The sequence below is a fragment of the Thunnus maccoyii genome, chromosome 5 (assembly GCF_910596095.1).
Source record: "Thunnus maccoyii chromosome 5, fThuMac1.1, whole genome shotgun sequence".
NCBI classification, from domain to species: domain Eukaryota; kingdom Metazoa; phylum Chordata; class Actinopteri; order Scombriformes; family Scombridae; genus Thunnus; species Thunnus maccoyii.
In genome coordinates, this window is record NC_056537.1 from 1,081,634 (window position 1) to 1,107,348 (window position 25,715).

The window sequence follows — 25,715 nt, forward strand, 5'->3', positions numbered from 1 at the left end:
TTCCTTCTTACAAAACAACTATTTAAAATCAAGTTGCTCAAAAAAAACAACAAAACAAAACAAGAAAAAGCAAAACAAGCAAAATATAAAAATTAGACATCAAGTGAAATAACTCTACGTTTGAAAACTGTTTGAAAAGATGAAAGTAATTCATTATTAAAAAAAGTTAAAATAAATAGCTAAAAATAAAATATAATACAAATATACAGGACAGACTTTCTCATTGAAGTGAATGGGAAGGTGTGTCCAAGGTTTTGGCTGGTATTGTATATAAAACTGGATGATAAAATATATTAAAAAAGAAGAAGTAAAAAAGCTTTTATCTATGTGAGATTGATCAGTTTTTGTTTTAGTGACTTTTTGAAAGAAAATCTACTTTTGATGCGTATTTTTGTTGCAGCAGAAGAAGAAGTTTGTTTGATTATTAATCTGTGACAGAAAGCAGGATGTTGTAGTTTGTCACTAAAGAAATGTGGTAAGAGATCTTTCTCTATGTATGCTCACTAAGAAGGTCATCATCAATAACTGTATTGTTTGAAATATGCCAACTCAGAAAGAACGGATGACTGAAGCTACAGAAATGATGAAGTTAGAAAAGGAAGCTTTTAGACTGTAAAATAATGAGACAGAATCCATGAAACATGAACACCAGTGGAAAAGTCCTTAATGTCACAATACAAATCAATCCAACCTTTTCATTTGATTTGACTTTTTTCTCTTTATTTGAATGAATTGAATAGTTGTTGTCTTCTTCTTCTGTCAGTGCTGCTCTACAGTATGAACACTGCATGCTGCCTGTGCTGTAAGATGTAAGTAAAGTGAGAATTGAAGGACATTAATAAGGTTTATGACTGATATTGTTTGAGGGTAAAGGCTTGCTTCAGATTTTCACATTGTTTTGGGAGCGTTAGAGATGGTAGGACTCAGTTGTTTCTTCATTAACTGTCAGAATTCTCTATTTTCTGTCTTTCTCTTTGTACTTTTGTGAGTCAATAAAAAAAGAAACATGGTGAATTATTACAAATGACATTTTACATAAATATTACAAGACTAGATTTGATTTGAGCCTCGATAATCGTTTTTGCATCTCAGAGAAGTGTGTCTCAGCAGAACTGTGTTAATCCAATGTGCCTACTAGATATGGCATAGATATAGATATAGCTTTGTAAAGTGCTGTGTATAGATAGAGCAGAAAGATACATTATACAACAATATAAAATGATAAAAAATAATACATCATAAAAAACCACTACAAAACCACATAACTAAGAGGTATTAAGAAAACACTACAAAAACTCATTAATTGAGAGATAAACTTTGGAAACTGAAAATCCAAAATGAGAATGACTAAGAAAACTGACATTGCCACCTCTTGGACTGGACTTCATCACTTCTATGCCTGTGAAAAATAGAGATGAGATGTGATGTTGCTTTTCATTGAAATGTCTTGCAACAGGGCTGGTTACATCCTTTCTCTTAATAGAGTTCCAGTGTTTACTTACAGCCTGATGCAAATGACTTGTTCAATATTGTTATGAGATATAAACTATTCATTGTGACATCATATGTTTGCATATAAAAGCTAGATACCTTTAATATTTACACACAGAGCAACTCTGCAAATGTCATCTGGAGCCATGAAGAGCCTTTAAAAGTAATAAATCAAATCTTAACATTCAATCCTAAAACAAACAGGTAACCAGTGAAGTGATGATAGAAATGGAGTAATATGATCTCTTTTCCTGCTTTTAGTTCAAAGTCTGACAGCAGCAGTGTTCTGTGCTGGTTTTATAGATATTATTTGAAAATGTTTTAATGGTGAAAACAGGACTGGACGAGCTGCTGATATGATCATCAAAACTTAGACTGGAATCAAAAATACAAAGTCTTTCACCACAGAACCAAGATATGATGTAGGAACATCACCTTTATTAATACAAAATCCTTGTTTGAAAAGGGGCACCACTTCCCATTATTAGTCTAATTTAACTGTTCCGGGAAGAAACACAGAAACAACTTATCAGTCTCACGTCTGATGTAGTGTGTTACGATGCAGTGATCTAATTCTCTGATTAAATTGAAGCCACAGACAACGACATGCTGATAAAGATATATTTATTGAACTAAATAATGAACAGTACATAAATGAGATTTCAATGCAAACAGATAAATGAATAATCAACCAGAATAAATGTTCTAAATGGCATATATGAAGTTATGGATGAGTGATGGTGAAATGTTAATGAAAGCGTAATTAGCGGAGAATTAATTCTTCACTAAACGTCTCTGAGGAATTAACCAGAGAGTTCAATTTAAACGACACCAACTCTTAATCATGAAGGAGATGGAGAGCAGGAGTAGCGTTGTTCAGCCTACTTTGCGTGGCGAGTTTCCTCTCGTGAGCGTTGCGGGAGCCTTTAAGGAGAAGTGATGTAGTTACAGCTTCTTCAGGTGATTCTCCAGATCACCACAGGGTTCACCGTTACAAAGACGGATAAAGGTCTTGAAACCTTGAAGAGGTATTGATCCATAGAGAGCGGATCGTTTTAATTGAAGTCTCTGACTGAATGACTTTCTTACTAAATAACTCCAATAATAATCTCGCCGGCTGAACGAAACTATACTTAAAAATAAAACGCGTGAAAGAATTTCAACATAAAATTTATTTTACTGAAGTAACAATACTGCACGTAACTTAAAGGGGAAAAAAGTTAACTTAGAAGATCACGTGATACAAAAGAAAAACGTGCGTCTCCTTGGAGACGAAAAAGCAGGAAAACAGAATATCAGAGTATCGGAGTATCAGAGAGAGCAGAGTAGCCAGTACGCTGTTTTTGTCAGGGCTGGTGCTAAGATGGGCCTGTGTGGGTGGAGATAGATGTTCTCACACGCAAATGAAAAATCCTTTGACTAAGAGAAAACACGTGATCTTCCCTGAGTTGATTACATTTCAACCATTCAACTATCTCACCATGATCATCCAGATTTAACCCTAAATTGCAAATGTACGATACGTTACTCAAATGTTCAGAGACACACATCTATAATGTAATCACCATCATAATACCTGAATTTAATCCTTTGATGAGGTTAAAACAGAATGTAGTCTTTGTTGGCTATACATCCATTAACACACAAAGTTAACAATCATCAGTGCAGCTTAATTAAAACATACTATAGTTATTTAACAAATTACTTTTCATACTAGCTAACATACTTTATAACTACTAGTGTTACTTCTTTGTTTATCAAAGAATCTTTCATACATATCACATTCCTACTAAGTTATATAGAGTTTAATGGTAATTTAATATATATTACAATAATAAAACATTATGCATCATACACTGGGAGAGGTCTGTCTTTAACATTCAACCTCATTGAAAGTTGTCCACTAGATGGCACTGTGGTTCCATTACTATGGAACAATTAAAGTTAGATATTTCTATCTCAGCTATACTTTATAACAGAAAGATCGAGTTGGACTGGTTTAACAGGAATTACTTTGTGACCAATAATATATAGATTACAAGATGATTATATACTAACTTATATACTTCTGGTTTTAAGGAACACAGAAAGGCTTAACTGAATTTACGACAGGTCTGGACTATCTTTATCTGAAGTCACACCAGGGTGAAAGCAACAGGGGAGGATGTGCTTTGGAATGTGTGTGTGTGTGTGTATGAGATTAGAAGGTGAAAAGAGAACATAAAATGTAGGTAGAGTTGTCCAAACTCATTAAACAAATTGATGAGGTTTCACTATGATAAACAGTCTCTCTGCATTTGTCCAAGGAAAGGGTCCTTTAATCCGGTATCCTCTGAGACTTGGGTTGATAAAGCATGTAGCATCATTAGTGTCATTTCTTCCATTTGGGATTGTCCCACAGTTTGGGGAGAGTTTGGGGTGAGGAGATGGTTCTGTGAGGAGTCAAAACTAAAACTTTAAAGTGAAGAAAGGGTTCTCAGTTTACCTGAGGGCATTTCCAGATGAAGTTGAATATACATCCATGTCTTTAGAGGTTAGAAGTTATTGTTGATTGAGCCCAGGCCTTCTATGGGCTATTTTGGAGATTGCAGAAAAAACAAAGATCAACTGGTTCTCCTACAATGATTTGACCTGCATGCAGGTTTTCTGGACCAATGATAAATTCTTTCACAATTTAACTGAATGAAATTTGTGGACATCCAATCTGTCACATCTGTCACATCTGGGCCTGTATTTATCAAGCGTCTCAGAGCAGGAAATCACTCCTAACTGGCCAAAAATGATCAGAGTGACGCATCTCTGCTTCTACTTTTAGGAGAAAAAGCCTTTTATCAACTTTCCAAACTTGGTAAATGATTCCTATCTCTGCCAATATTCAGGAGCTGCAGGAGATGGAGTTCAGGCAGAGATATTCCCTGAGAGGAGAGATGTTTTGGGAACGCTTGATGACACTGAGCTTATTAAAAGATTGTTTGGACTAAAACAGAATCATTAGTGAGACTGACTTTGTGTGTGATGCAGAGGAGAACACATGATGTTTCTACAGAACATCATTTAAATAAATACAGAACGTCCTCACAATGTTACACTTTATGGTAACGGGGAAAATGCAGCTGTGCAACAGTGACGATTCTGTCTTACTTTCTGTCAAACTTTGATCTGGCTTAATGCACGTCGTAAAGATAATGAGCATGATGAGGGTCCTCAGTTACAGCCCACTAAAACTTTGATTTACACACAATCATGTCAGCTGCATAATGAAGGATATCTCAACTTCATTACAACAGCTCAAATATTTTATAGGCTTATTTTTTATTGAGGCTCCTTCAAATAACAGCAGAGCTACAGCCTGATATTTGAGAGAGGAGGATGCACCTGAACAACATATGTTTCTATTGTTACGCTGTATTTACCTTCATGTAGAGAACACAAGTTAACTTGGGGTGTAGTTGAAAGAGGAATTGGACAGTGGAAGAGAAGATGTTCTTCATGGAGAGGGTTTGCAACATGTGTCTGTGCAATATGCGCAAGATGCAGCACTATTACAGGCTGTGAAACCATGTGGCTGAACCAAGATCATTTCACACAGCTGAGTCTAATTACCTGTTATCTTCATTAACATATAGGCTACATTTATTTCTCAGGCTTTCTTTACACTTTGTAAATATCATCTTATAATGAATTTTGGCATCATAGTTTTGTTCCATAACCTTGGTAAGTTACCTGCCTGGTTACCTGCCTATACACATAATATACCAAATTACCACTGTTTCATATTTCCAGCTGAGACTGTGAGAAAACTACAACACGTCATCATTATTTCTACTTTGCTGCTCTGACTGTGGTAAAACAGCGATGTCTCACTCTCTCCCAGGAGTAATCCTTCTCCTGCTGACAGTCACAGTAAATTCTCTTCTGCTTCATTAATTAGTTTTAGTCCTCGTTAACTCTCAGTGTGATTCTGAGACGCTTGATAAATATGGGCCCAGGGTCAGAGTCTGACTTATAACACCTGTTTTTAATCTTTTCTGCATCAAACAGCTCATGTGTAACACATCTGTAAAGTGCTGATTCAACAAAATCCAGAGATAACTGTTCAGTTTGTAGTCAGTTAAGAGACTTAAGTGAAGATGACAAAATCCAGATCCAGACTTTGGTCCAGATGGATCATCAGGATCCAGCTGATCCTCTCTCAACACACACTCCTGGATGTTCACTCACACTCTGACATAGATCATCACTTCCATCTGATGAGAGAAGAAGAAACAACAGAGGTCACAAATCAGTGTTTAGTGAGACTCACTTCATCAGCTGTCAGTCAGTGATGCAGCACATCCAGTATAAAGAGCAGCAGGGACTTCAGTCCTGTTCAGACCAGAAGTGGAACAGCTGTGCAGCGTAGCCTGCTTCCTTTCAGCTCTCATGTTAACGTGTTGGAGTGAACACACTGAGCTCCAAGCTCACACACCTGCACAGACTTTTGCTATAAAGTCTGTTTATTCTGCAGATTTCACTCAAGTACACAGAGGAAATACAGTGCTGAGAGTCATGAACACATCATTACTGCAGAAACAGAGACATTCACTCATCACTTTACTGATGGATTTACTGTTGATACATGTGAACTGTTAGAAAAGTTTAAAGCTACAGAGTCTCTGTGGGATTTGAAGATCTTCCCTGCTGTTAAATCATCACATTACAATCAGTCAGAGCTCTCAGCTAAACACCTGCTGTGGTTCCTGGACTTCAGCAGAGGTTCTGGTCTGTATAAAGACCACATGGTTACTAAACGTAATGATGCTTGTGTGAAATCAGAGCCAGTGATTTGCAGGCTGCAGTCAGACTGATCTTAGAGCTCTGACAAAGATGAACTGATCAATTCTTTAGTGTTGAAATGAGAGAACAAACACTTCCAGATCAGATTTGATGGTAGGACAGTTTGATGATGAGAACCACTGTCTCTATACATCTTGTAAGGCTGTCAGCTGTAATCCAGCTTTATTTCCTGCAGACATGAACACAACAACAACAGTCGTCCTCACATCAACTCAAACACATGATCACAACAAGCTTCTGTCTTACCTGATTGGCTGACTGTTCTCTCTCTCTCTCTGTCTTTCTGTCCAATCCTGAAGCCTGTCACCATTCTCCTCTCACAGCTTCACTCACAGCCACTGAGAAGGTTGAAGGTTCACCAGGAAATACTGGATCTTTGCTTTGATACTAACTGTGTTTAATACAATACTGCTGAAACCAGCACGGACTGACTCCAACTCTCTACTGACCTCAGAGTCTCCAGTCTACAGTCTGGACTCTCCTGAAGATCAGACAGCAGCTTCACATCTTCGCTCTGCAGGTAGTTTCCTGTCAGCTCCAGCTCTCTCAGATGGGATGAGGGGTTGGACTTCAGAGCTGAGGCCAGAGAATCACAGCTGATCTTTGACAAATTGCACCACCCCAATCTGAATAAAGAATAAGTGACGTCACTTTAGAAAACAAAGTTCCTTTTTTAAATCATTCAATGTTTCATAATCTGTTCAGATGTGAAGAAGGTTTAGAAGCTGCTGGAACAGCCTTCAGAGGATCTGAGAGGAGCTGAAAATATACATATTTTTAAACATAAACTAAAAACCATCTGTTTAGTCTGGCTTTTATGTAGTGTTTTATCATTTTATAGTTTTATTATTTATACTTATTTTATTTATCATCATTATTTATTTTATTCTATTTATCAACATTTTACTGATGATCATTATCGATTATTTTATTCTATTTAATATTTAACATTTTACTATTTTACTAATCTATATATAATGTGTAGTATTTGACAACTTTTTGTTGTTTTTATTACTTGTATTATCTTTTATTATTTATATTTTATTATCTTAACTACCCATTTTTTATTGTTGTCTTATTTATTGAACCTTTTTTGCTTTTTTAATTGTTTTGGTGTTCATTAGTCTCTAGATCCATTTTTAACATCCTACGTTTTGTCAGTCACTTGTGCAGCACTTTGAATTGCATTTTATTTGTTTGAAAGGTTCTATATAAATAAAGTTTGATTGATTGATTGATTGATAGAATGTGGAAGTTTATAAAATTGAAACTCCAAACCCCTGAACCCAACAGGATGCAGGTTAAAAACTGTCAAATATAAAAGACAAAAAAAGTTTCAGTGGTTCAGAGTGAATTATCCAGTGCAGATCTTTCTTGTTATATGAAGGTTTTAAATGTGCAGCTCAACATTGCTCTGACACAGTCAATGGACTAAACCACTGAAGAAGAAAATAGACTTTCCCATTAAGATCCTCAGTGTGGATCAGCATAATATCAGCTTTATGTCAGTTTAGTGTCACTACAACTGTCACATCATATTAATCTCAGCACAGCAGTAAGAAATGGTGTCTGACCTCAGAGTCTCCAGTCTACAGTGTGGACTGAAGACTCTGAGGTCACCTGCATTGATCTCTGTGTCCCTGTGTTTCTTTAAGAATCAGTCATCTTTTATAACTACAGACTAAACTTTGTACAGTAAAAAATGAAAATGTGGGAAAAAAATAACTTCATAGATGTAAGTTATGTATGTATATGAATTAGGTTCAGTTGTTAAACATTAAGATCAACAATAGTAACAGACAGTCAGTAAACTTACATCAGAGTCTCCAGTCTACAGTGTGGACTCTCCAGAAAATCACACAGCAGATTCAATCCTGAACCCTGCATGTTTTTGTTTCCTCCCAGATTCAGCTCTCTCAGATGGGAGGGGTTGGACTTCAGAGCTGAGACCAGAGAAACACAGCTGATCTCTGACAAATCGCAGCTCCTCACTCTGAATAAAGAATAAATGACGTAGATAAAAATCCATCATAATCCATCAGGTGTGTTCAGGTTTTAAATGTGCAGTTCAACAGTATTATGTCCTCATCAATGAGTTTTTCACTAAAATGAGCAGAGTGACGTTGTCATTGTGTTATTATAGATCATCATCATGTCAGCCTTCTACAGACATCATCCAAATGTCACCACAACATTCAGACACATACTCATGTCAACACTGATCAATAAATTGATCAGATGTGCACTGAGCACAGTGAGAAACATGTTCTCCTAATCCTAGATGTAACCTAGAATCATCCTTTACAAATATACCTGCAGGGCTATATTTATGCTCCTGTTTACTGCTGGTGCAGCTACACAAAGTGACATCATTTCCTTACAGGAAGCATCATGCACATGTTGAAGCATCACCTGTTGTTGGTGGCAGCTCAGACAGGACAACAGATACAAACTGCATTTGGAAATATGATTTGCTCTCTTTGTGTCTGTTGGCCTGTATGAGTTTAAAGTGAGTGTGTCAACAGTTTTCTTGCAGATGTTTGTCTTTTTTTAATTAGTGACTAAGTTCAAAGTGAAACCAGCTGTTCAGTACGGTGGCCCTGAAGTGCAGATCACAACGACAAATAGGAAAACACAACAGCACATCAAAAAACACAACAACAAATCACAAAACACAACAAATAACAAAACACAACAACAAATAACAATACACAACAACAAATGACAAAACACGACAACAAATAACAAAACACAACAACAAATGACAAAACACAACAACAAATAACAAAATACAACAAATAACAAAACACAACAACAAATAACAAAACACAACAACAAACGAGAAAACACAACAACAAATGACAAAACACAACAACAAATAACAAAATACAACAAATAACAAAACACAACAACAAATAACAAAACACAACAACAAACGAGAAAACACAACAACAAATAACAAAACAGAACAACAAATAACAAAACAACAAAACAAAACAACCGCAAAAGCAGAAAACACAACATCACTAACTTCTAACGGAAAAGGTAGGTACCTGCTATCAACAAAGCTTGTTGCTGATTGGATGCTCTCCCATTGACAAGGATCATCGCTGATTGGACGGACGCACTGCCCGTCTTTTTAACAGGAAGGATTGATTCATAAGAGGATAAACAATCAATGTATTACTTTCGTTTTTCTGTTTTTCGTGTGAATTAAAAAAAGACCCAAACAAAATCCACATGCTTTTCCTGTTTTAGTCTGCAAATCAGCAGACTAAAATTGTTTTTTGCTATAGAATATATATATATACATACACATAGATAGACAGACAGACAGACAGACAGACAGACAGACAGACAAATACAGGGACTAATTTGAGAAAAAAAATCAGAGGGAGATCTTTCCAAAAAGTTTTTATTCATTCATTCAAATAAATCACAGTACTGCCACTCGGACAGACGTGCTAAATATATTTGGGCCCTAATTTAACTGAATAAGTGCAATGACAAGAACAGCGTAGTGGGTCTGAAGCTCACAGACTGTGTGCACATCTCCATGTGCACCTGCTATGTACGTGCAGCAGTGCAACATTCAAAAGGGATGGATGACAGTGAATATAGATCAGTGGGTGTGATGATTAACGCTCTCTCAGCCAGTCACATAGATGTGAAACAGTTGAGCAATCATAGTAAACGTGATAACGACAGCTAAACAAAAAGAAGGCTTGTCTTTAGGAAATGTCTGGATGGTTCAAAGTGTTACAACATGAACACACATCATCAAAAATCTGAAGAGAAGACAGAGTGAGTTGGCCTAGTAAAAAAAATTAATTCATTTGGTGAAGCCATTGATATGATTATATTGAACCAATCGCTATTTCAGCAATGATTTTAATGTATCTCACCTCGTACCCTAATGTAAAATTACTTACTAAACTATTGCATAGTTTAGTAATTAATGTTACACAATGGTGTTTGCACTTCAATGTGTTTCAAGGGTAAAATGAGACGCTACTTTTGGTAAAAACAAAGTTGGAAAAGAGGCTGATGAGCCCAGGTAAACGGACGCTCCTTCATAAAAAGCAGAATATTGAGTGTTGTGTGTAGAGGTGTGTGTGCTTATTTTGTAGCAGGCTGGTGTAATTTTCAGGCGAATTAATGAAGGTAAAGAAAGTGAACAGCTGTGTGTAATGGCACTGCGCTCTTGCGCAGAGGCAACCTCTGGTCCATTTACTGCGTCAACACATAGCCTAGACACGGTCATCTCGACTGCCATGGGAGCGTGAGTGCTGACAGCGAAAGTCCATTTCTGATTCTGTGGTTGTTTGCACCGTAGAGTGTTCTCATGTTGCAGTGCTTTACTTGGATTTTTATAAAAAAAATATTTTATTTTTATTTTAGATATGGTCACTGGGTGAAGCAGCAAAACCTCATATGAGGGGGATAAAAAAACAAACAGGGATTCTCCCTCCAAAAAACACCCTCTGTCTATCTATCTATACATATATATACTTTTTTGTATGCTACAGCAAAAAAGAAGTTGTTTTCTGGATTGAGTTTCTTTTGTATTCCATTTGCCAATTTGCAGACTAAAACGGGAAAAGTATGTTTTGTTTTGTTTTTAATTCGCACGAAAAACAGAAAAACAAAGTGATACATTGATTGTTTATCTTGTTATGAATCAAGTTGAACACAGCCTTGGGCGGAGACTTCACGGACCCCAATGGAATCGTCCAATCAGCGATGATTCTTGTCAATGGGAGAGTGTCCAATCAGCAACAAGCTTTGTCGATAGAAGGTACCTCCCCTTTAGGAAGTTAATGTTGTTGTGTTTTCTGCTTTTGCTGTTAGGGCCACCGTAGTTCAGGCATTTGGACCGACAAACTTTGAAAACTTGTAATTTGTGAATGTGTTATGACTCAAACTAATTTCAAAATTTAATTTAAAACTTTTAAACCTAAAACTGTTATGGATTGAAATTGGGTAAATATAAGATGAACAAGAGGAAAACACAGTCAGTGAACTGACCTCAGAGTCTCCAGTCTACAGTTTGGACTCTCCAGTCCACCAGACAGATGCTTCACTGCTGATTTGGACAGACTGTTCCGGCCCAGGTCCAGCTCTCTGAGATGGGAGGGGTTGGACTTCAGAGCTGAAGCCACAACTTCATAGTGAGTCTCTGAGAGTCCACAATTAACAAGTCTGTAATGCAGATAACATACATACAATATACACTTTAATAATCAATATAGACTCTCGGCATTTTGGTCACTAAACAAACTAATATGTGATGAATAGCTCAGTTATCTCTGTTGGCAGAGCTGGTCGGCCATTAATCACAAGGTTGGTGGTTTGAAACTTGAGCTCCTTCTGTCCACATGTCCAAGTGTCTTTGAGCAACACACTCAATACAAAATTATACGTGTACGTAAAAAAATGTAAGTCACTTTGGACAAAAGCGTCTGAAAATGAAAGTAATGTAAACGTGTCATGTTGTGATTTAGCCTTCAAATCAAAGTTGAGTTATTTAGTAAGTCTCCTCACTCTCTCTGCTGCTTTACTGGGACTTTTTAATGGGATTCTCTGTTTTGGTTTCATCTTCCAGACAAAGGCAAAGAAAATGGAGTTGCATTTATGCTTCTATAAAGTCCTCAGTGATTGCATCTTATTTGTCTTAAATGTCTCCTTGCTTTGCTCGCTTGAGTCGTATCCTTGTGTCTTAGTCCCGCCCACCTAGATACAAGGGAGAGATGCAGGAAAAGATGTGAGGGAAGAAGAATCAAGGAAACATGTTTTTGGACGTCCTCTCCTTTCAGGCGTCATCTGAAGTGATGTCAGCTGTCAGTCTACAGGTGTTAACAGCTCTTCAGTGTCTTTTGATGTGCTGGAGTTTAAATGTGATGTACTGTCTAAAAAATGAATAATGGCGTACAGTTACTACTGCCAGCACAGTGATGTAGTGATGTCCTCCAACATGACAAAAGACAACGTGAAATATCTCTGCATGTTTCTTCTGAAATAAACTGTTTGACAAACATCTGCATGTTATATTGTGAACAGATCCATCAGTTTGTAACTGCTCAGACACTGAATGCACATTTCTACTGGCAGCAACTTTTTCTAAAATATATTTAGGCAGCTAAAGAAAGCCGCACTTACTTGAAAAAGTCTGGCTAGAATTAACATCAACTTCTACTTGAGGCTCAAGTCGTTCCACTAACACAGCTTAGCTGTGTCTAGTCAACGCTAAGTCTATCCAGACTGGAATAAGCTTGAAGTGTGCGCGTCCACAGAGTACATAAGCAGCCCAGAATAGTCGATTGTCGAAAAGACGATACTATGTTGCAAAGAAAGAGAAAACTAGAGCGGTGTTCTTCTCAGCAGCAGAACAAACCTGCTGATGAAACTATATAAAGAATATAAAGGAGTTTTCACCAAAAAGAGAAATATTGCCACAATTAACAAGGTGAAGGAGATGACTTGGCACAAAACTGATGACAGATTAAATGCATACCTGTAGGCAGATAGTGATGGCCTAAAGGTTAGAGGAGTGAACTTGTTACTAGAAGGTTGACAGTTCAATCCCTGCATTTAGCTTGATGAGCCTGCATGGTGAAAGTGAAGAGCAGAGCTTGTCCCTGTTCATGGTTTTATCTTTATTTGTTAATAAATAAGCATTCAGATCAGTGACTGTGGTTATATTATCACTAGACTGGATAATATCAGATGTATAATTAAAATTATGGTGTAGGCAACTTAAGAGAACCAACTTACCAACATTACCATACTATTTGACACATTTTCTCTTTCACAAGATCCATTTACAAGCATCACTGAAAGTTAAAATTAACTGGAAACTGGAGAAGGATATAAGTACAGTAGAAGCCACTCATAATGATCTTCAATGTTTCATTTTAGAAAAATAAATATGTAAATAAATAGATGAACAAATAATTTTAAAATGTTTAAAAAGTATTCTATTAAAAACCACTTAAGTTGAATGTTAAATACAGTTCTTAGGGAATTAAAAACACGTTATAGGCAGATGAATGAATCTTTGTCATTGTGTGGGTGAAGTTCATGCAGTTCAAGTAGTTTGTTTGCTGTACACATAAGAATAGCGTGTTTATCTCACAGCCTAACCCTAGAGGGCCTAAAGTTGTCAATCTTAACATTTTGTTAATTGCACTGGTTGTGTCCGACCTGTCAGCCAATTGGAAAGGTGGAGGGTTGGGAGGCAGAGGAGACCCCGTACAGTAAAGCCATGGGCTAGTCAGACGACAAACAGGAGCTGTGTGAAGTTTGTATACGCTGTTGAAGACTGTTTATGTTCATTACTTCGGTGGATGCAGAGTTTACCGATGGTTAACGGACATAATAGCAACCTGCAGAAGACTGAGGACAAGAGAGGTGAACTACGAAGCGAGATTAGTGGGTTAGCGAGGTATGTTGAGCCTAAAGCCAGGGTTTTCAATGTCACAAATGTGGCTCTCTTTTAACCTGGCTAGATCACCATGGTAACTGATGCTGCAAACCTAACCTGGTCCGGAGCAGGTTATGTTCCGAGTTTCGGCTTAAATCAGTGATAAAAAGTGCCGCCATTTCACCAACTACCTGATTTTTTAATTAACAAATTTACACGATCAGCAATTTTCTGCCAGCATTCCTCTCTTGCCTTATGTGCAGAAACAGAGTTGCTTTTTGCTGTGATAATGTGTTTATATTCATCACAGCTCTCCGTTATAATGACCTGTCCCTCCTGACTGAAGTAGGTGACACGCGATTGGTCTATTTTGTGTGGAAAAAGAGTCAAATGACGCGCCAAACGCCCCCTTTCATGGGGACCCGCACAGAACCTGAAGCAGAAAGCCTGAGTTAACAAAGAAAGTTCATAACCACCGTCGTGATAGCACTTATCTCTGATCGTGAGTTGAGGGTTTGTACAGCCAGCTCACATAAAGAAAGCCTGGATATGTTGAACTTGCTTCGTAGTTCACCCCTCTGGAAACACTCCTTTGACTCTCTGGAAGAGTAGATATCTCCCGCTCAGCTATCACTTCGTCTGGACTGTTGTCGCCCGCCAGCCTGTAACCTAACTCAGTTCAAATCATTCCCCTCATCATGCATCGCCTTGTTCCTCATCCTTCACCCATGTTTCAACTCAGGGATTTGTGAGTAACAATTAATCAGTGCATGTGCTATTTTATTTGACAGCTTGCATTTCCAAGTGAAGCGGCCATTAGTTTTAGGTCACTATGCTCCCGAGCAATGACTCAGGCCTGCAACGTTTTGTTTTGGTTTAAGGACACTATTTTATTTTGGTTGCAGAGTGAGTGTGTGCGTGTGAGTGTGGGCCCTTTAGTTAGGAGCTTCAAAATTGATAAGATAGAAAAAGGTCACAACTTCTGAGAAAGGTTTGAAAGAAAAAGGGAAACGCATTTAATTTTTGTATAATATTTTTATACCAGTTTATTTTTATTAATTGGTTTAAATATTTGTTTTCAATAACTAAATTCATTATTTGCATTTAAAGTATTGTGTGTGTGTCGTATTTACATTTCATTAAGGTGTGAGTTGGGAATAGTACTTAAAAACATAATTCTTAGTGGGATTTAAAATCGGTGATTCCTACTATACATTCCTGCTAAGTGGAGGCACCGCCATATATTTCTAGTTCATAGTCTTGTTAAAAAGTTTAAAAGCTGGTCATTTCATTTATGTCAGCCAGGTTAGCACAGCCAGCCACAGGTAAACGTACCCAGGGCCCCGCCCATAGTACTACAACACTTGTTAGAGTTACAGTTGCTAACTAAATAGCTACATGGGATGGGTGTAACATTTGTCATGTAGAATACCATCTCATTGACATTTGTATATTTATTAGCCTACATGAATATAAAGTTACTGAATTTTAATGTTTCAAAATAAAGTACAGCTGTTTCAAATGCAATGTGCACATTTTTGAAGCAGCAGGTTCCTTATTATAGACGAAGATAGTGGTGAAATTTACTTAAATACCCCCCCCCCCCCCCCCCCCCCTTTATTGTCATAAGGTTTGAGGAGACGACGTTTTTGTCACTGAGAGAAAATGACTTTCTGTCTCTGTCATGATGTCAGTGTTCACGCAGCAGCAGTCGCTTATCATGGGAGTAAAGTACAAAAATAGATTTACGATGTTTAAAATGTTTTTCCACATGTTGTCATGTATGAAGAGACCCAAAATGATCACTGTAGGTGGACTACTTGATTTCTATAGGTGACTTATTTAAACAGCATAAATGTTGTATATGAATGATTCTGACTCAGAGCTTTTTGATCCATATAAACAGCTGATCACTGTAACTGTGATCACTATAAGCAGTTAATACTGTATACATTTAAACACAGCAGAAGGTCATGGTTTGGACTTTATTTCATTTTCTTTTTGTCTTCACAGCTTGAACAAAATGAGTGAATGAATAAATAAATAACTTCAAAATAACGCTGGCACACTTTTATTTCTTAAATTATAAATGCTGAGCTTTTAAATAAAAGGGTTGTGAGTGTGAAAAGACACTTGATGGAACCGTCTTTTGAGAGTCTGTTTCTGTCCGTCAGACATTCTTTGACACGCAGCTGAATTAAGTTTGACCGTTAACCTGCCACGGAGCAGCTAGTTCTGCTGACTAAGTTACCATGGTTACTGAGCTGGGACTCACATAAGCCGCGGTGATGGAACAAACTCTCACTTAAATTATCAAGGCTTATTGAAATAAACTAGGCTATCCCGTTAGCCAGCTTGATGGAACATCCCTCTGGATAAAGATTTATTCTTCAAGTTCCTGTTGCCTGCAGTCTCCTGTGTTTGGGTCCATCTGCTCTGCTCTTCACAACATACCTGACGCACAGGGATTTTCAGCCTCATAGAAACTGATATTCAATTAAAATGTGTTTTCTGCTGACAGACAGCAGACTCACCTTCCCTCCCTGACTATATCATCCATGACACAGGCTAAATTAGTAGAAGGAATATAAAAATAATACTCTTTCTAGTGAATGATGAAAGTTGTTTTATGCTTCCTTTATTAATCAGGCCTACAGTGAAAATTTTAAATAGACCAGAAATCAGAAAACAAATCAAATCTAAACTTGGGAGAGATATTACACCTGAGTTGGTTCTGTTATTTGTCTCGATATAAAACTGAGATGTTAGTGATGTAATATCAGATCAGTCCGATCAGCTGCTGCGTCTAATCACTACAGATTTCCAATAAAGGTTTGTGTCAGTTTGATAAAAGATGAAGGATGGTCTTGTGTACTGTTTACTCCCTCCTTCAGGCAGCCTCCTCTCTCCTCCAAACAGAAATAAGCAAATTCAAACATCCTTCATGATGAGACCAATTTCCAGATCAATTTCCGGGTCACCCGAGGAGAGAGAAGACATGAAATAAGGTCATGAGAAGCACCCATCGTATCAGAGTGTCTCCACAAAGTTCAAATGAAATTGTCTTGCTCATAAAACCTGAGCAGTTTCAAACTGAGTCTCTTCAGTTATCACCGTGCACTCACAGCAATTAAGTGTTATCAGCAGGAAGAGCTTTGTAGACTTTTTATGCCCTGGGTTTCGCCTCTCAGGCTTCATACAAGCTGGTAGCTGCAGCAGATCACAGATATTACATGTATGTGTCTGTATATAAAATAAACAGACACATTATAGAAAGGTACAGCAGGTACTGTCCACTGGAAAATACTGTTGTCTGTTGTGATGAAATAATGACTCTTTAAACATTTCAACTAAAACTTCAAACCTGAAGATATTTTGCTGGATTTGTATTTAACCCAAAGGAAGAAAACTAGAAGGTGAACAATAAACTGTAAAATCATTATAAATAAACAGAATAACTGGGTTTACTAATGTGAGGTATAAACACACCAACAATAATAAGTTGTTCTTGCTCTCATAGCATTTGAACATCTGAAGAACATGAAGTGAAGTACTATAAGTCAGAGTCGTCGTGTTCACATCCACAAACCCTCAGTGGGATAGGTGCTGGATACAAAATCTATTCAACTGGGATACAAGGAGAACTCACACACTGGAATCACAGCTCCATTTAAATTTACTAGCAACATTTCAACCAATTACAGGTCTTCCTCAGACAAATACCCACAGGAGGGAAATGAAGGACGTTTATATCAAAATGACCGGTGACATAATCAATGTGTCAAGATATCCTCCTCACTATGAAAATAAAAACATTAATGTGAATAGAAATATGTTTTCCTTGTGATAAGGATATCTTGACACATGTGAATGTGCTTGCAGGTACTCCTTGTAGTGAAGCACTACTCATGTATAACTTTGGCAACAAGCAGGTGTAACACATGTTTAACACTTTGATAGTATGCATGTGTGAATCTTTACTGTAATACTGATGGCAGCTTTATAATGTTGATAATCACATCTGGACTTACCGAGCCTTTCTGTAGTTCCTCACAGCTGGGATCAGTCTCCATCGTCCCTCCCGTGATGTGTTGTACTTCTTCAGGTCCAACTCATCCAGAACCTCCTCTGACATCTGCAGCATGTAGGCCAGACCTGAGCAGTGGATCACAGAGAGTTTCTTCTCTGATCTGTTCTCTGACTTCAGGAACTCTTGGATCTCCTGATGTACTGAGTGGTCGTTCATCTCCATCAGACAGTGGAAGATGTTGATGCTTCTGTCAGGAGAGATATCCTCAGTGTTCATCCTCTTCAGGTTGTTGATGGCTCTCTGGATGATTTCTGGACTGTTCTCTGTCTGACCCAGCAGGCCTCCTAAGAGACTCTGGTTGGACTCCAGAGAGAGGCCATGAAGGAAGCGAACAAACAGGTCCAGGTGGCCATTTTCACTTCTGAGAGATTTCTTCATGGCTCTCATCAGGAAGTAATCCAGAGATGAGTAACTGTAGTCTTTTCCCAGGAAGTCCTTCAGTACCTTTGTGTTCCTGCTGGTGTAACAGTGGTACATGTAGACTGCAGCCAGAAACTCCTGAACGCTCAGATGAACAAAGCAGTAGACTGTTTTCTGGAAGATCACACTCTCTCTTTTGAAGATCTCTGTACAAACTCCTGATAACACCGAGGCCTCTGTGACATCAAGACCACACTTCTTCAGGTCTTCTTGGTAGAACATAACGTTTCCTTTCTCCAGATGTTCAAACGCCAGCCTCCCCAGCTTCAGAAGAAGTTCCCTGTCAGCCTCCGTCAGCTCCTGTGGACTCGTCTCATGTCCTTCATCATACTTGTGCTTCTTCCTCTTTGTCTGAACCAGCAGGAAGTGTGAGTACATGTCAGTCAGGGTCTTGGGCAGCTCTCCTCTCTGGTCTGTAGTCAACATGTGCTCCAGAACTGTAGCAGTGATCCAGCAGAAGACTGGGATGAGACACATGATGTGGAGGCTCCTGGATGTCTTGATGTGTGAGATGATTCTGCTGGACAGCTCTTCATCACCGAATCTCCTCCTGAAGTACTCCTCCTTCTGGGCGTAAGTGAAGCCTCGTACTTCTGTTACCCTGTCAACATATGTGGGAGGGATCTGATTGGCTGCTGCAGGTCGGGAAGTTATCCAGACGAGAGCCGAGGGAAGCAGCCTCCCCTCGATGAGGTTTGTCAACAGCACGTTGACTGATGACTTCTGTGTGACATCAGACACGACCTTCCTGTTGTTGAAATCCAGTGAAAGTCTGCTTTCATCCAGGCCGTCAAAGATGAACAAAACTTTCCAGACAGCGAGCTTCTCTGCTGTGACCTTCTGTAATGTTGGATGGAAATCATGGATCAGCATGAGGAGACTGTACTGCTCATCTTTGATCAAGTTCAGCTCCCTGAACGAAAGCAGAATCACCAGACTGACATCTTGGTTTTCCGAGCCCTCTGCCCAGTCCAGAGTAAACTTCTGCACTGAGAAGGTTTTTCCAACGCCAGCGACGCCGTTGGTCAGAACGACTCTGATGTGTTTCTGTTGGTCAGGTAAGACTTTAAAGATGTCGTGACACCTGATTGGACTGTCATGGAGGGTCTGCATCTTGGAAGCTGCTTCAAGCTGCCTCACCTCATGTTGGGTATTAACGTCTTCACTCTGTCCCTCTGTGATGTAGAGCTCAGTGTAGATCCTGTTGAGGAGGGTTTCACTTACTGTTTCATCAGTTCCTTCAGTCACGCATTCACATCTCCTCCTCAGACTGATCTTATGTTCATCTAAAACCTCCTGCAGACCACTTTCTGCTGAAAGAGAAGAAAAAAATGTATAATTAGAAAGAAATATGTCTGACTGTGTTAATTTTCAGCAGGATAGAGGAGGTAGATTCATGTCCTGTTCTCAGAGATGATGACATCAGCAGACAGATCTTCAGTCTTACTTTGTACAGTGCTGGTCTGACTGTCTGTCTGCAGTCCAGGTCTTGTTCTGGATCTTTCTCCACACTGGGGACAGGAGGAGTCTCCTGATGAAGCAGACTGGTCCCAGTATGAGGTGATGCACAGTCTGCAGAACCAGTGCCCACAGCTGGTAGAGACTGGATCCTTCAGGACGTCCTGACACAAAGAACAGCAGGATAGCTGCTCCTCCACAGAAACACCCCTCCTCTTCCTCTCTCTGTGGACATGAACACATTCTTTATGACACATGACATTAGTGGTGGCCAACCGACAGCTCACAAGTTGATGCAGCTCTTTCTCTACATAAACAGTCCAGACTGTCAGTATTTGGACAGTTACACAGTTTTTAGTTCTTTAGGCTCTGAGCTTCAGCACATTCAATTTAAATAAAATAATATATACTACAATTACAAGGGTTCAAAAGTAATTAGACAGACACAACAATGTGCCAGCAAAGGCAGAGAAGAAGAAGAAGAGTGCAAACTAGTAAACATGGATGTAAACAATGCAGGATTTAAAATACTAGCTTCAAAAATCGACTTTGCAAATGTTTCATGAGGAGGGAAATGGATTCAACACATTTGTTAGACCACAAGGATTCACACAATGTGTTTTGGTCAGTAGGTCAATGTAAACATGACTTTTGTCTGTTAACAAGAAAACTCCACAGGGCTCCTTTAAGCTACTATGAGACATTAAAAGTCAGGAAAAATAAGCAGGAGGCAACTGAGCAAAACAGAAAAGTCCACTTGTGAAAAATAACAGACTGCTGCTCTTTTGTCTTGTGTTGTGGTGCTGAACAGAGAGCTCTGCTAAATATCTTCATAATGCATCTTTTCATCTGTGTTTCTCTCTCTCACTGTTTCTGCTATAATCTCTCTCCCTCTGTGTCAGTGTGATTCAACAGTTTTACACATTTGACTTTTCCCAAACGTTAAATGTCAGACTCAGTTTCCTCTGCTGCAGTGGTCAGTCTGCAGTGATAAATCAGCTGCAGCAGGCTGTTTGTATACATTTCCATTACTTCCTCCCATATTTTGTGTCTTTGAACAGGAACACGTTAAGACACATTCTGTATTGCAGGAGACCAAACACTCCATTTTCTTCCATTTTACCTGCACAAAACCCCAGTGCAGTCCTTTAGTAAATAAGGAGACACAATGTGACTTGTTAGTAAATCCTTAGTAAATATCACCCTGGGTTACCTGCTACTACTTTAGATTGTTAGACTGGAAAATCAAATAGCAATAGCAGCCCTGTCTCTGTCTCTGGTTAACATGTACATGAAGATCTGTTCTAGATTACAGTTGAATGGAAGCTAGTTCATTATTTCTTTCCACTGTGTTTCCTTCATATCTACACTACAACCTTAATGAAACCGTCTCACTGAATCATCTTCAGGTCAGTTTACAGTAGAAACAGTCTCTTACTTTGTGTCTGAGGGTCCAGGTTGATTACTGAAGACTGGAGGTTCATTTTTAGACCAGTCACTCTTCATAGACAGACGGCTGGATATCAGAGACTCTGCTCTCTGTCTGTGCTGCTGACCTCTGGAAACAACAAATGTTTAACATACATCATTACTTCTGGTAAAGAGCAGATATAAACACATGTAACATGTCATATTATCACTATTTAGTTTTTTTTATTTGTATCTACAGCTGAAAACAGATGTGAGAGTAAAACATTTTAACTTCATGTGTAAACACTGAATTTATCTCCTGTAAACTCAGTGTGTTTTAGAGTCTGATGCCTGCATGTAGTTTGTATCATTTACAGACATTTTCATGAGCTGCGGCTTTGTTAAACACATCAGCTGCCACTTTATATTTAGATGAATAAACCTGCTGCAGAAGATCTTCAGACTCTCACTAATAACTGATGGAAATGGTTGTAGTAGAGTGTGGGTTTGTTTTTAGTAATAGTAATGTCCTATAATCAGCTGTACATGAAGGTTCAGGATTAAATTACATTGAATTCCTGCTGCAACTAACAATTACATTCATTATTGATTAATCTACCAGTTATTTTCTATATTAATCAGTTAATTGTTTTGTCTATAAAATGTCATAAAACAGTTAAAAATGCCCGTTATAGTTTCTTAGAGTTCATGGTGACGTCTTCAAGCGTCCTGTTTTGTCTGGTCAACAGGCAGCAGAGCATCAAGACCAGAACAACGAGGCTCAAACGCAGCTTCTACCCAGAGGCTGTTAGACTCGTGAACTCCACGCCTCATTGGACACACTTTCACCGTTCAGCCTCTGCTATCTGTCATGCTGCCATGTTATCTTAACTTAACATGCTGCTCTTTTTCTAACGCTGCTGTTTTTATCATGCTGCGCAGCTTTTTTTATCTATTGCACTGCAGTATTTATTAGATATGCTTATTTGTGTTATTTATTCTTAGTATAGGACTAATTATTATAGATTATTTTTAGACTTATTGCATTGTACGCCGCTGAACCTGAGTACAAATTTCGTTTACATGTGTAAGCATGCAAATGACAATAAATTAACCTTGAACCTTGAATCATTATTAGCAGCCCTGATATGAACACTCACCCTGCCTCAGACTGTTTTCCTCCTTCTGCTCTGTTGACTTTAAAATTGAGTCTGACTGAATACTTTCACCTTTACTCCCTAACTGTTTACTCCTGTAACAGGGTTAGAAATAACCCCTATTATGAATTTCTTCAAAATAGATGTGCCTGTCTTGTATGTACATAGTTTTAGAGCCACCTGGTGGAATAATAGCGTAACTGCACAAATAGTGTTCCTCTCTGCGCACCATACGCGCCTCAGCAAAGAAAGGTACTTTCATACTGGAGAGACCTGAACGCTTGCAGTTACATGACACACTATTGACGGTGACTGTGTGTTGCTGATTTTTGTACCAGTACCAGAGTAAAGAGAGCCAGAATGAGAACAAGTCCTGTGTGGCTGTGCCGTTCTTCCTGCACCATAGACATCAGGGATACATCCACCATAAATCCACAGAAAGACACGACCCGTCACACTCCTCCCTTCCACTTCTTTACTAGAAGTCACGTGTGTGTGTGTGTTTGTGTGTGTGGTGAACAATTGCAGGTCATCTGTCAATAACAAAGATCTAAAATTACTCTGAACTTTACAAAGTAACTCACAGCTCAAAGTGTGAGCAGAGAATATAATTGAAGACGTTCCTGATCAAATTTATGACTATGAATTAAAAACTCCCCCACTGGACACCAGGAGTCTTCCTCCCATTCCTCAACATGTGTCTGGTTCTCTAGAAGCACTATGAAGCGTCATCTCTCCTCTCTACTTTAGCATTTCTTTAAGAAAATACGAACAATACATCCCTCCCTGTCTGCTGAAGGTCATCTGCCAGTAGTTCTCTCCTGCTGAAAACAGCCAGTTCAAAGCCCTGACTCCTATTTGTTAGTTATCTGGCCTCTCAGTTCGTCCTGTGAGCTTTATCGACCTCCAACCACAGACACTGCAGTCTCTAAAGCCTTCTTCTCCATGTTCTTTAGTTTTCATGTTCCTTGGGCTAAAAAGTCCTGTAATATTATCCTGTTAAACCAGAAGTCTTCCTCCAGTGCTGCTGTCCACCAGCTCGGTGCTCCAAACAGCACCGGCCTCTTTCAACATAGCCCACCTTCAATCCAACCAACAAAGCTGCAGTCCAACTGGTCTGCAAATGCCCATTGTTTAAACATTAACTTCAAGATCCACAGAAGCTGCAGCTGTCTGCTGAGACCTGTCTTCTATTCAGTGTCACAACAGGACAGCCAAAGTATCTGCAGAGGTCTCCCCCTCTCCAGAACAAACAGGTAAAAACTGAATGAAGCTGTTTCACATAGAAAATCAGAGTTTCTCTGATGCTATTCAGAGGACACAGGACGTCAGGGAAAAGCTGTGAGCCGAGCTGCTGCTAACATTTGCTCAGCTTGTTTCTCTGATAATTTAAGATCCTTCAAAATCCTTCATCTGATTAGAGATACAGTTGGAACGTAGGTCTAGTTGTTTTTACACATTTTAATGCAGAATAGATACGTATTATAGTTTTAAACTAAAGGCACTGCTGCCTGATGCTGGGCTGTCAGATTAACTTGTTCATGTCTAGAAAACAAACACAACAATCTGTCCTCTGTAATTTAACCTGCATTAAATATTGGTTGAAGCAACTAATAAACATTTCAGAACAGAAATCAAGCATCTATAAACAAAATGAGAGCTGTAAATGAAGAAATAATGCAGTCAAAACTCAAACAACAAAAAGATTAGTGACTGAATTAAAAAAAACACAGAATTATAATAGAATAGTGTTGTAATGTAGGTTATCAAATGACATTAAACTGAATCATCTTCAGGTCAGTTTACAGTAGAAACAGTCTCTTACTTTGTGTCTGAGGGTCCAGGTTCATTACCGAAGTCTAGAGGATCACCTTTAGACCAGTCACTCTTCATAGACAGACGGCTGGATATCAGAGACTCTGCTCCGTCCTCCTCTTCCTCCAAATGATTCATCTTCTGGAGTCTGAGAGGTAAACCAGTAACACTGGAGACACACACACATACACAGTATAATAAACCCAGTCCTTCCTCTCAACTTAGTAGCTTCTTATTAGTTTACATGACTTTAACTACAACCATGTGTGTTTTCCAGCCATCACAAAGATAAACTTTGACTCTGCTTTAAATCCAACAAACAGACTTCAGATAAACATCTGTGTGGTTCTTAACTGTGACTTCTCTCTATTTTAACTGCAGCAGTGTGTCACGTTACATCACTGTGAGGACGCAGAAACCAGGAAAAGAACAAAGGAAACAACGTTTGAAGACGTCAACACTGTGATTTCATATTTTTCTCACACAGTTTAATCAACTAAACAATTAATCAGTAAAATAATCAGCAGATTGATCAATAATGACAGTAATCATTATTAGCAGCCCTGATATTAACACTCACCCTGCTTCAGACTGTTTTCCTCCTTCTGCTCTGTTGACTTTAAAATGGAGTCTGACTAGACTGGACTTTCACCTTTACTCCCTACCTGTTTACTCATTCCTTCTTCTTTACTGGAAGTCACGTACGTGTGTGTGTGTGTGTGTGTGTGTGTGTGTGGTGTGTGTGTGTGTGTGTGTGTGTGTGTGTGTGTGTGTGTGTGGAGAGAGGTAATGTGTTGAATGAACAATTGCATCTGAAATTACTCTGAACTTTACAAATTAACTCACAGCTCAAAGTGTGAGCAGAGAATTTTATTGAAGACGTTTCTGATAACATTTATGTTCACTGTTAGCAGAGCAGCTCACAGCAGCTTTCAGTTAGCAGGTAAAGTTGAATCTGACTCAACTATCTGCTAATTTAACACAATGTCACAATCAAATATGTACAGGTAAATGTTCCTGGTAGATAATTTTCTAACAGGATGGCATCAGTCTTTTACCAAACATATTGTGGATAACATGAGTTATAAAATCCTGTTCAGTGTTATAAAGCACACCCTCCTGCATGTTTAGCTGCCAGCAGCAGCTTAGTCCGATGCTTTGGTTCAGACTGAAATTTCTCAACAAGTATTTGATGTATTGTTATTAAATGTTGTTCAGACATTCATGTTCCTCAGAGGATGAATCCTATTGACTTTGGTGATGCTCTGACTTCTCCTCTAGCGCCACCATGAGGTCGACTTTTTACTTCTTTATTGAAATATCTCAACAACTATTGGATGGATTGCTGTGAAATTTAGTTTCACACATCCATGATCCCCTCAGGATGTGTATCATAAAAACAAGGTAGGTAGGTAAAAAAATAATTAAACAACTAAAAGATTAATTATATATTTACTAAATAGGATAAAATATAAAAATAAACAGACTAAAGATAGAGCAATAACTAGATGACACTTTGTGCTGAATGTACACTGATAGTAATGTCCTATAATCAGCTGTACATGAAGGTTCACGATTAAATTACATTGAATTCCTGCTGCAACTAACAATTATA

General features: G+C 38.5%; 1 protein-coding gene across 1 annotated transcript; it reads right to left on the bottom strand.

The window, feature by feature from the left end:
* Window positions 1–5,567: 5,567 nt before the first annotated feature.
* On the bottom strand, window positions 5,568–24,238 carry LOC121896770 (NLR family CARD domain-containing protein 3-like). Its single transcript, XM_042410776.1, has 8 exons — window positions 24,111–24,238; window positions 21,157–21,276; window positions 19,708–19,943; window positions 17,782–19,570; window positions 11,356–11,529; window positions 8,144–8,320; window positions 6,777–6,953; window positions 5,568–5,738 (listed from the first exon to the last, which is right to left on the bottom strand). Exons 1-8 carry the CDS (start codon window positions 24,236–24,238, stop codon window positions 5,729–5,731), a joined length of 2,811 nt encoding a protein of 936 aa, XP_042266710.1. The 3' UTR covers window positions 5,568–5,728.
* Between the last annotated feature and the right edge of the window lie 1,477 nt (window positions 24,239–25,715).

What these genes read in the sequence shown, in the direction of transcription:
- LOC121896770 (XM_042410776.1), bottom strand. Translation starts at nt 24,238, where the DNA reads ATGAATCATTTGGAGGAAGAGGAGGACGGAGCAGAGTCTCTGATATCC. An exon ending in CCTGGACCCTCAGACACAAA is followed by an intron (nt 21,277 to 24,110) that starts GTAAGAGACTGT and finishes TGTTGTTTCCAG; the next exon opens with AGGTCAGCAGCACAGACAGA. An exon ending in TGTAGACTGGAGACTCTGAT is followed by an intron (nt 6,954 to 8,143) that starts GTAAGTTTACTG and finishes TTCTTTATTCAG; the next exon opens with ATTGGGGTGGTGCAATTTGT.